General features: G+C 40.6%; 1 protein-coding gene across 1 annotated transcript; it reads left to right on the forward strand.

Moving 5' to 3' along the window:
- Positions 1 to 744: 744 nt before the first annotated feature.
- Positions 745 to 9,718, forward strand: LOC123960341 (GTPase IMAP family member 8-like). The gene is made up of 4 exons (XM_046035025.1): positions 745 to 763; positions 1,572 to 1,631; positions 1,920 to 4,259; positions 9,015 to 9,718. The coding sequence occupies exons 1-4, from the start codon at positions 745 to 747 to the stop codon at positions 9,716 to 9,718; spliced, it is 3,123 nt and encodes a 1,040-aa protein (XP_045890981.1).
- Positions 9,719 to 11,818: the final 2,100 nt, after the last annotated feature.

Here is an 11,818-nt window from a genome sequence, read left to right on the forward strand (position 1 = left end):
AAAAGTCGGTACAGGTTTGTGTCTATTTGACAAAAAGATCTTGTCATCATTCAGATTTTAGCTACAGGTTTTGAACACTGCAAATTAAAGCTGTAAATAGTTTTCAGTAAATCTACATGGATTGTGGACTGAATTAAAATTTGGAAAAGTTAAGTGGAACATAAGGTTTACTCATGTTCACTGTCTCTCTTCGAGTCTGACGGTTAAAAGAAAATCTTCACAAGGTGGCGCTTTCATTATAGTTCATCTTCTCTGCATCTTTGGTTAAAGTGAGGAAATAACAGTTTCTGTTTTCTTTTAAATCTTTTAAAAAGCTCTTGACAAAAGGATGAGGACTAAGCAGTTATTTTGGCATATGTATGTACTTCAGGTTAACTTCCCCACCGCCTCTGAAGAGCAGTACATAACAGCTTCCCTGAGCTTTTCTATGGGAAGTATTCGGGACCGTCTCCACTGTCCATGAGACAGAACTGGATGGTTCTATACTGATTCTATAAAATGTGCCTCTATTGGTCTGATACAGATTCTTCAGATCGGCTCAGGACTCTCTAATTATTATAATAAACAGTACATGTAAACAGTAAAGTTTTGGGTCAAACAGTAGTTTTACTCAAAGAAGCTTTAGAAGAAGTAATGTGAGGCAGCAGACGATGTAAGACAAGTTAACTAAGAAGACAGTTTAAATGTTGTCCTCTGTTCAGGTTCTTCAGAGCCAGCAGTCTCACTTTCCAGCAGAGTGACATCATGGCGGCCGCAGCACCAGGTGAGTCCAGTCAGACTTCGTAAGTGTGGGTAACACTCTGTCTGCTCTCACCACCTGCACTACAAGCCATTTGGTTTCTCTACATCCACTTCTGCAGTAAAAGAGTTCTTTTGGTTCATTATTATAACAAGCATTACCGGAAGTGGCATTGGCACAGTGGATAAGACATTTACCTTTGGTGTTCAATTCCTACTGCGACATATCTACCAATGTGTCCCTGAGAAAGCCACTTAACCCCTAGTTGCTCCAGAGGCATGCGACCTCTGACATGTATAGCAATGGTAAGTCGCTTTGGATAAAAAGTGTCAGCTAAATGGATGCAATGTAATGTTAACATAGTAGCATTCCTTTGAACATGTTCATTTGTAACTCATTTTCCTCATAACCGAGGGGTTCTTACTGCAGATAGAGTCAAGAACTAGTTGACTATGTGTGAAATTGTGCAAAAGTTGCATATTTTGTATATTTTACCTTTCAAAGCTCCGTACCATTGACTTAAAATCTAAATAAAATATTGTGTTCCTTGGTCCAGGGTAAAAATAAGTTGTATTACATGCATAACTGAATCTGCAACCTTGTATAATCAACTTCCCCATATGTTGCTCTGAGTTTTGTCTGCAGACTTTATGTGGATCAAAGACAGAACTATGTCTTATTCCCACATGTCTTCTTTTGGTCTTGGTTTTTACTAGATTTAGTTAAAACTATTAAAATTTCAGCATAATCAACAGCAATGTGCCCTGTCCAAAACAGTGTCCCTTTAATTAAAGATTATGTGTGAATTAATCAGTGTTCTGTATCCTTACAGCTTCAGATGATCTGAAACCTGTGAAGCGGAGCAGCAGCTATGGATTGCTGCCACCCTCCAGTGAGTTAAACTGAGTCAGAATTATTCTTCTGTATATTAACATCTGGAATTACAGTGTTTGTAGGTTGCCTGGTACAAACTCACATTTTATTTTATTTAAATTTGTGCAAATTCACAGGTTAATTTGTAAGTTTCAAGATGATAACAGCTCACATGTTCTCTGAAGTCCACCTTTAAGAAGGTGTTTAAAAAGCTTTATAATAGCAATTACATGTCCAATTGTATTATTTTCATTTTGGTTGAAGTCCATACTGACCAAGATTTTCTTATTGATTGTTTTCTTTTCAGTGTCTGAGCTGAGGGTTGTTCTGCTGGGGAACAGCTGGTCTGAGAGGAGTTCAGTGGGGAACTTCATACTGGGAGAGACTAAGTTCAACACTGAGGAAGAACCAGATCGCTGTCTGAGAGAAAGAGGACGGTTGAAGAAGAAAAAAATAGTTCTCATCAACACCCCAGATCTGTTGCATCCCAACGTCTCTGAAGAGAAGCTGACAGAACATGTGACAAACTGTGTGAATCTCTGTGATCCTGGACCTCATGTGTTCCTGCTGGTTCTACAGCCTGAAGACTTCACTGAGGAACACAAACTGAGGCTCTGCAGAGTCCTGAAAGTCTTCAGTGATCGATCATTTGATCATTCACTGGTTCTGATATCAACACCCAGAGAGGAGAGTCCAGGTTTGATGGACAAAGATGTTTCAGACCAGCCCTTAAAAGATATTATTAGAATGTGTAGATACAGATACTTGAAACAGGAGAACCTTGAACTTCCAGAGCTGTTAACACGTTTGGGTCAAACTGCAAAGGAGAACGATGGAGAGAATGTGAGCTGTGAAGTTTGTGAGGATGCAGGTTTAATCATGACACCAAAGTCTGAACACATCAAACCAGCTTTAAACCTGGTTCTGTGTGGGAGGAGAGGAGCAGGAAGGACTTCAGCAGCCAAGGCCATTTTAGGTCAGACAGAGTTTCATTCAGTCTCCAACTCATCAGAGTGTGTTAAACATCAGGGAGAGGTGTGTGGACGTTGGGTTTCCCTGGTGGAGCTGCCTGCCTTGTATGGAAAACCTCAGGAGGCAGTGATGGAGGAATCACTCAGGTGTATCTCCCTCTGTGATCCTGAGGGCGTCCATGTCTTCATCCTGGTCCTACCTGTGGGTCCCCTCACTGATGAAGACAAGGGAGAGTTAAAGACCATCCAGAACACATTCAGCTCTCGAGTCGATGACTTCACCATGATTCTGTTCACTGTGGAGTCAGATCCTGCAGCTCCAGCTGTTGTTAACTTTGTAAAGGAAAACAAGGACATCCAGGAGCTCCGTCAGAGCTGTGGAGGAAGATATGTTGTTCTCAACATCAAGGACGAGCAGCAGATCCCAGAGCTGTTGGACATGGTGGAAAAGATGAGAGTTGAAGGATCCAGATGTTTCACAAAGGACATGTTCACCAGGGCTCAGATGGAGAAGGCTGTAGAGCAGGAGAACATTAACACAAGACTTAAAGCTGAACTGCAGGATGTTAAAAAGAAAAGTGAGAAAGGAATAGATGATCACAGCAGAGAGCCTCTCAGGATGGTGCTGGTTGGGAAGACTGGCAGTGGGAAGAGTGCAACAGGAAACACCATTTTAGGCAAAGAACATTTTAAATCCCTCCAGAAGTATGTCCCCAAGTCCTGTGAGAAAGCAACAGGAGAGATTGATGGACGGCCTGTCGCTGTGGTCGACACCCCCGCATTGTTTGATAAAACTTTGTCTGATGATGAAATTCAACAGGAGCTCTACAAATGCTTCAGCATGTTGTCTCCTGGACCTCATGTGTTCCTGCTGGTTCTGCAGATTGGGGACTTTAAACAAGAGGAAAAAGACTCTGTGGAACTGATCAAGAAATATTTTGGCAAGAAGTCTGGAGATTTCATCATCGTTATCCTCGCCAGAGGAGATGAACTGGACGGTCAGTCATTTGATATCGAAGACTGTGATGGCTTTGTTAAAAATCTCATAGCTGACTGTGGAGGGAGATACCAGGTGTTCCATAACAAAGATCACACAAATCGCTCACAAGTCAGTGAGCTGATGCTCAAGATCGAAGCCATGGGGAAGCAAAATGGCGGCTGTTACAACACAGAGGAATTCATACAAATGCAGGTGAAGAGGATTTTGAAAGAGAAGGAAGAAGAGATGAAGAGAGAGGATGAAGACATCAGGAGAAAACATGAGGAAGATTTGAAAACTTTGAAAAGGAAAGTCGACGAACAGCGTGAAGAAATTGAACAGGAGAGAAAACTGAGATCAAAACAGCTGAAGGACAAAGATGAATGCATCAACAAGGAGCGTCAGGAGAGAAAGAAAGAACGGGAGGAAGAAGAAAGGAGATGGAAATTACAAGTAGAAACTCAGCGACAGGAATGGAGAAGAAAACTGGAAACTTCAGAGAAAATAGTTAAATCAGAAAGAGAGCAAAGAGAAAATGCTGAGAGGAAACTGGACCTGTGTAGAAAAGACAATAAGAGAGATCGAGACGCCTGGGACAAGGAAAGAAAGGACATCTGGGAAAGAGTACATCAGGAGGATAAACAGAACCTGGAGGAGCTTAAAACAAGCTTCGGAAAGCTCCAAGAAGAGTACAATCGTAAGAGAAGAAAATGGACATTTGCTTTGGTTGTGCTGTTGATGTTTCTGTCATTTTTATTATGTTGTGTATTTCTGTACTCACACAGTGTGGAGACAAAAGAACACACATGAAGAGTTTTACAGCTTGTTGGGCTGATGAAAGGGTAATTCCGGTATTTTCAAACCTGGGTATAGGTACAAAAAGTTTTCCAGTACATCACCTCAGCCGGCAGCCGGTAAAAGGGCTGCAACGTCATTCTAGTGGGCAGTTGTGCCCATCAATAATTTTGTCCACTTAAGGTGTCTATGAAGATTCTCAGTCATCCAGGTCATAGTTATCCAATGAAGGTTAAAATCAAGGGCAACTGGACTTGGTTGAAGATACTGGAAGACGTTTCGTCCCTCATCCAAAGGACTTCTTCAGTTCTGCTAGAACTGCATAAAATGAATTGTTCTTTTGTAATTTATTCATATCTTTGGCAATATTGTTGTTTTACATTCATGCCAATAAAGCTTGATTGAATTGAATTGCTTGTTGTCACAATGAAGCAAATCCTTAATGCTGCAGGATATGATGATATTTTAGACAGCAGTGTTCCTCCATCTTGTTTGTCCCTTTGCTCCATAAAGAACAGGACAGAAGAAAATAAACAAGTCACAACCATCGAGTTTTAAATACAACACCAAACTAAACATGTAAAATTTAATCTTGAGTCTTTTTTCCCTTTTTAAAATGCATAAAGCTGATGACAAACAACACGGTCTCACCTGACACTTGCATTCAGGTTTATGTAATCTCACAAAAAACTGCATAAAAAGTGGGAGAAGCTCCAAGTGCAGGCCGGTCACAGCCCTTAGGTCTCTTATGACGGTAACATTGGCCTTAATGACTTTAGATCCACAGAAGGGAAAGTAGAAAAGATTTTGATCCATGGATTCAAAAATTTAATGTTTAATTTAGGTGAATATTTAGTTTCTGTCACAAAGACTTTGACCTGTTATTATCTACCATCAATCTGTTGTTTTGTACTAAAAATAAAAAGCACCATGTTTTCACTGCTATAAAATGACCTTGTTTCACTCATCTTGTATTACCTAATTTCCATTTTTAAAACAAAGGTTGAGTATAAAATATTTAGGAGTTAGCCAAAAAGGGTTCTCAGTCACATTGAAAGCCACCGCTTCTCAATTTCCATATGAGAATATATGTAATAAACCACCATACTGAAAGTTGAGCAAGAAGTTATCATGCTGTATATTTTCTAAAAACAACTAGTGGTTTATTTAAATCACATTCAGATTCAGTCTTCAGTTTTCCTTTTAAGCGCTGAACAAGTTGAAACAAATTCAGGAGGAACAGCAAGGCGTCACCTGCTTTCATGTGAGGAGACCTAACAGTACGGACTGCTCAGTGATTTTTTAAGGTCTCATGACAGTAACCTTATGTCTAACTGCCTTTAGATCCCAAAGTGAAAGTAGACTTATGTTGGAAAAGAGCCATCACAGACTTTGATATGTTAATAAATCTGGTTTCTTTTGTTTGATGCTCTGATAGCACATAGCAGTGAGGACAAGACATGATGCTGTGCACCACATGAACTTCAGAACATTTCCTTCTTGTGTTACCAGACCACCATTTTGTAACTAGAAAATAAAGACAAAACAATTGGGAGTGGTGTAAATTTCACCCCCAAACATCAAGATGACTATAAGCCTTTGGCAAAGATCAGGATTGTTTATTGCTCACATTGTGCTTACTCATACAATAATACATAATCAGACACAGGCTACAGTACAGAGAACCAATATATACACACACTACAAACAAAAACAATATAGACAGGTTGAGACAATAGTGCAATGAGCAGAGTGTAAAGGATGCAGGAGTAAATTATTATCATAATTATTATGTACATGTAGGAGGTGGATGAGATATGCAGGTACACATACAAGCATGCATGTACACAGTGAAAGGAAGCTAGAATAAATAAGCATTATGTGTAGGCGTTATGTACTTGAGGTAGGTGGATTTGGTATACAGTATTTACAATGTGACAATACAGTATGAAAAGAATGAATCGCACTGAAATAGAGTATGATGAATAAATGATAAGTGGTAACCAGTAAACAGGTGGCTGATTAGAGTTACTGGGTTATTGCAAAGGAACTGTCCCTGACTCTGAGTCAGAGTCAGCTGTCCATCAGTGGTTAACATTGTGAAATATCGCAATTTGGTTAGGTATAGGCACTAAAACTACTGTCACAGGCCACAGGTTCTTTTTAATATATTTAACACCATTACAAATCCCTGCAACTCTGCTCCTATTACACCTACATTGGACCTCTGTCACTCTAAAATTCTTTGTTGAAAAGATTTTTGCTGTTCGATCTTCTGTAACCCCATGTGCCTTGCAGTCCTAGATCAGTTTGAGCCCATATCACTCTCCTCCCTATCTGAGGTGGTCCATCATCTGCGGCCCACAATTTGTCCCTCAGACAGCATTCCCACCGTTGGACCATATATTTTGTCAGTGATAAATACCTGTTTTGTCTCTGGTTATGTGCCGTTGTGCAGCCCCTGTTAAAAAAGGAAAATCTTGACCCATCTTTTCTAACTTCAGGCCCATCTCTAAACTGTCTTTCTTAATCCAGGAGAAAGTAGTTTTTACCCAGCTGCAAAACATTTTTAATTAATAATAATGTTTATGAAAAGTTCCAGTCCGGCTTCAAACCCCGTCACAGCACTGAAACGGCAGTTTTAAGAGTTTTTAATGACTTGATTTTAACTGTTGACTCAGGAGTCTCTGCCGTCCTAGTGCTCTTAGACCTCACTGCTGTCTTTGATACTGTTGTCACAGTTGGAAAACTGTGTAGGAATCAAAGGTACTGTGGTTTCCTTCCTATCTAACAGACAGGAGTTTCTCTGTCCACCCCGGTGATTATTCCTCTGAGATGGCCCCATTTACCTGTGGTGTCCCTCAAGGCCCCGTCTTATTATCTTTATATATGCTGCCCCTGGCCTCCATTTTTGAGAGATATGAGGTCTCTTTCCACTGTTTTGCAGACAATATTCAAATTTATTTGCCCCTGAATGTAAAAGCAAAGGGCTCACTGCAGCCCCTGCTTGACTGTATGAAGGACATCAAAACATGGATGAACCTAAACTTCCTCAACCTAAACGGAGAAAAGACAGAGGTCATAGTGTTTGGACATCCTGAACTGCTTGATGTAGATTCTCTCAGTCCTTTGAGTTCAAATAACCGTGCAACTGTGAGGAGTCTTGGTGTTGTATTGGAATGTGTGTTTAAATTTGCTAAAGAGATATCCGCCACTGTAAGATCCTGCTTTTTCCAGTTGAGAACTATAGCCAAGGTAAAGGCCTATCTCCCTCCTAAAGATATAGAGAGGATGATTAATGCCTTCACAACTTCCCGCCGACTATTGTAACTCATATGTGGGCTTAGACAAGTCATCTATTCAGTGCCTGCAGTTAGTCCAAAATGCTGCTGCCCACATCATACCTGTGTTGCGCTCCCTCCACTGGCTTCCCGTTCATGATTGGACAGGATTGATTTTAAAATCTTACTTTTAACTTTCAAATGCCTTACTGGATTGGCTCCATTGTACTTAACAGAGCTTCTTCATGGTCATACTTCAGCTAGAGCGCTGAGATCCGCCAGTCTCCTCCTCTTGGATGTACCCAGAAGCAGACTTAAAACCAGAGGCCATCGAGCCTTTAGTGTAGCTGCCCCTAACCTGTGGAACAACCTGCCAGTCTATATCAGAACCGCCCTAACTCTCAAACTTTTCAAATCACTGTTAAAAACACATTTCTTTTCTTTGGCATTTCCTTCGAGTTAAGTCAGTTATTATTCCTGGCGATTTTAATATCACTATACATCGTGTACTGAATGTTATAATGATTTATTGCAGTACTTTTACTGTCTAAGTATTGTCTTTGTTGTATTTTAACCTGTGAAGAACCTTGGTCAACCTTGGTAGTTTTAAGTGTGCTATATAAATAAAATTGATATTGATATTGATACTTGGCTAGGTTTAGGAAAACATCATGTTCCATCCATCCATCCATCGTCAACCGCTTATCCTGCGTACAGGGTCGCGGGGGGGCTGGAGCCAATCCCAGCTGACATTGGGCGCAAGGCGGGGAACAGTTGTAATTTCATCCTGTGTACTTGGAGCACCAAGAATGTCACCGGGTGAGTAGACTCATCTGAAAAATACAGTAAAAACAGTATAAACACCTGCTAACTTTAATCCTCAGTGTGGACTGTGTGTGTCAACTGTTCAGGTGAGATCTATATGGACCGGAACAGTTTGGAGCTTCAACACAAATTAAACTGAAGGGAATTATGAATATACTACTTCTATAATAACGATGGCAGACATACCACCGACCAGAGGTAAGTAACAACATGTTAGGATAACTGATTAGAAATCCGTTAGGAAATAAAAAGCATTTATATCCTTTTAGAAAATATGATGATCACTGAGGAGAACAGACAAACACTGAAGTTCATCCTGAGTTTGTTTGGTCAAGAGGCTTTTAAACACTCAATGGTCAGTCAGCTGCTTGAAGACTGTGGAGGAAGACACGACTGTGAATGGAGAACATTGAGAACATTGTTCATGAAAACAGAGGAGCCTTCCTCACCTTCACTGAAGAGACCATCAGACCAAAGTCTGAACACATCAAACCAGCTTTAAACCTGGTTCTTCATCCTGGTCCTACCTGTGGGTCCCCTCACTGATGAAGACAAGGGAGAGTTAAAGACCATCCAGAACACATTCAGCTCTCGAGTCGATGACTTCACCATGATTCTGTTCACTGTGGAGTCAGATCCTGCAGCTCCAGCTGTTGTTAACTTTCTAAAGGAAAACAAGGACATCCAGGAGCTCCGTCAGAGCTGTGGAGGAAGAGATGTTGTTCTCAACATCAAGGACGAGCAGCAGATCCCAGAGCTGCTGGACATGGTGGAAAAGATGAGAGTTGAAGGATCCAGATGTTTCACAAAGGACATGTTCACCAGGGCTCTGATGGAGAAGGCTGTAGAGCAGGAGAACATTAACACAAGACTTAAAGCTGAACTGCAGGATGTTAAAAAGAAAAGTGAGAAAGGAATAGATGATCACAGCAGAGAGTGTCTCAGGATGGTGCTGATTGGGAAGACTGGCAGTGGGAAGAGTGCAACAGGAAACACCATTTTAGGCAAAGAACATTTCAAATCCCTCCAGAAGACTGTCCCCAAGTCCTGTGAGAAAGCAACAGGAGAGATTGATGGACGGCCTGTCGCTGTGGTCGACACCCCCGCAATGATTAAAACAGCTTTCTATGATGATGAAATTCAACAGGAGCTCTACAAATGCTTCAGCATGTTGTCTCCTGGACATCATGAGTTCCTGCTGATGCTGCAGATTGTCTGGATATTTCATCATCGTTATAGTCACCAGAGGAGATGAACGGGCCTCTCTCCAAAGCCACTCCCACAAAACACATGTTCGTGGGCAGGTAGACCAGGCAAACATTTCATTTGGGCCAAAAGAAGTATTTGTAACACTCCTGCAACATCCACATTTATTTTATCATTTTAGCTGACACTTTTATCCAAAGCGACTTGCAATTGCTATACACGTCAGAGTCGAAAATAAATTGTAAACAAGTCAAAACCATCATGTTTTAAATACACAGAATAACACACACAAAACAAAACATGTAAAATTCAATCTTGAGTCTTTTTGTAACTTTGTAAAATGCTTAAAGCTGCTAAAACAAGTTCAAAATCAGATGAGGAACAACATGGTCCCACCTGACACATGTTTTCAGGTTTCTGTAATCTCACAAAGTCTGTATAAAGTGGGAGACCCTCAAAGTGACAGCTCTTAGGTCTCTTATGACAATTACTGTATGTATAAAGGACTTTAAATCCCCAAGGGAAAGTAGATAAGATTCATTCTTGATCCCTGGATTTAAATGTTAATTTAGGTGATAATTATTATTTATTTTTTATTTTAACCAATGACTTTAATCTTAAATCTTACTGCTTACTGTGTGTACTTGGAAAAGCGCTGTATAAATCAAATTTATTGTTATTATTTCTCAACAGAGATTCTGACCTGTTCTTCATATCATAAATCTACCGTCAATCTGTTGTTGTTTTCTCTAAGTAAAAAGCACCATCTTATATTTGCTGTGTGCCATTTTGTAATTACTCAAAGCAAAGGTTGAGAATAAAATATTTCGGAGTTAGCCAAAAGCTAAAGGGCTGTCAATCACAATGAAAGCCACCGCTTCTCAATTTCAACTTTCACAACGCCGCTGTTACCCGACCACCATACTGAAAGTTGAGCAAGAAGTTCTTATGCTGTGTATTTTCTAAAAACATCTAGTGGTTTATTTAAGTCTTCAGTTTTCCTTTTAAGCGCTGAACAAGTTGAAACAAATGTCTAATGCCTTTAGATCCCAAAGTGAAAGTAGACCTCTATGTTGGAAAGGAATCCTCAGAGACTTTGACATGTTATCAGTATAATAAACGTGCTGTCTGTTGTTTTATACTCTGATCGCACATAGCAGTGAGGACAAGACATGACACTGTGCACCAAATGACCTCAGAACATTTCCTTCTTGTATTACCTGACCGCCTTTTTGTAACTTGAAAATAAAAGATCAGGACAAAACGTTTGGGAGTGGTGTGAATTTTTCCCCAAACCTCAAAATGACTGTAAAGCAGATTAAAGTCCACCATTTCGTTTGAGTTTCCCATCAACTTTAATCCCCACTGTTGATTTAAGAACAGCTCTTGGCTTAAACTGTCAGAGATACTACTTTAACGTGCTGACCGACCTTCATTTGAATGAAGCGAGTCTGTAGCTACTGTGTGGGTGTCAAGAGGACTGTATAGTGTAGTAGGCTGCTTTCTGTGGTTGCCATAGTCATACAGTGAACCGCCGCGGTAAGTTAAAAAAGTTGAACGATCATAAACCCTAAAATGTTGCAACAAAGAGCTGTGCACATTTACAAGGGCAGCAGCCGCCGTCCCCCTTCTTGCTGATGCCACACGGGTCATGTTTGCAGACTGTCCTCACCAGACAAACTACCATAGGTTGTTTATTCAAGTTGGTTATCGCAACCCATATTCTAGTGGCCAGGTGACTTATTACAAAGAGCAAGAAAGTAAGCATAAGGAAGTAGGGTGGGGAACAGCATTTGAGTCCCAGGTGAAGCCAAGGTCATGTTGAGTTATGTTGAGTTTTAAGTCAAACAGCGTTACTGACTTCTGTCACGTGACTTACTTTAACCCAAACCACCATTTTCCCAAACCGTACCTAATTTTGGTGCCCTAACATAACCAAACTACCACAGTTTCACAATGTTAACCACGTGTTTAAGGTGTACTGTCGCTGGACTAGTACAATGCTCGTATATGTTGTTTTGGGAGACATTGACAGACATCCAATGAAGGTAAAAGTCAAGGGCAACTGGACTTGGTTGAAGATACTGGAAGACGTTTCATCCCTCATCCAAAGGACTTCTTCAGTTCTGACTGACTGGCAGGGAAACTC

The sequence above is a fragment of the Micropterus dolomieu genome, linkage group LG21 (genome assembly GCF_021292245.1).
Source record: "Micropterus dolomieu isolate WLL.071019.BEF.003 ecotype Adirondacks linkage group LG21, ASM2129224v1, whole genome shotgun sequence".
Lineage (NCBI taxonomy): Eukaryota > Metazoa > Chordata > Actinopteri > Centrarchiformes > Centrarchidae > Micropterus > Micropterus dolomieu.

Excerpts from the sequence above, each read along its gene's own strand:
- LOC123960341 (XM_046035025.1), top strand. Across the intron at positions 1,632-1,919 it reads TGGATTGCTGCCACCCTCCA|TGTCTGAGCTGAGGGTTGTT; the intron begins GTGAGTTAAACT and ends TTTTCTTTTCAG. Across the intron at positions 4,260-9,014 it reads GCTCCAAGAAGAGTACAATC|ACAAGGGAGAGTTAAAGACC; the intron begins GTAAGAGAAGAA and ends TCACTGATGAAG.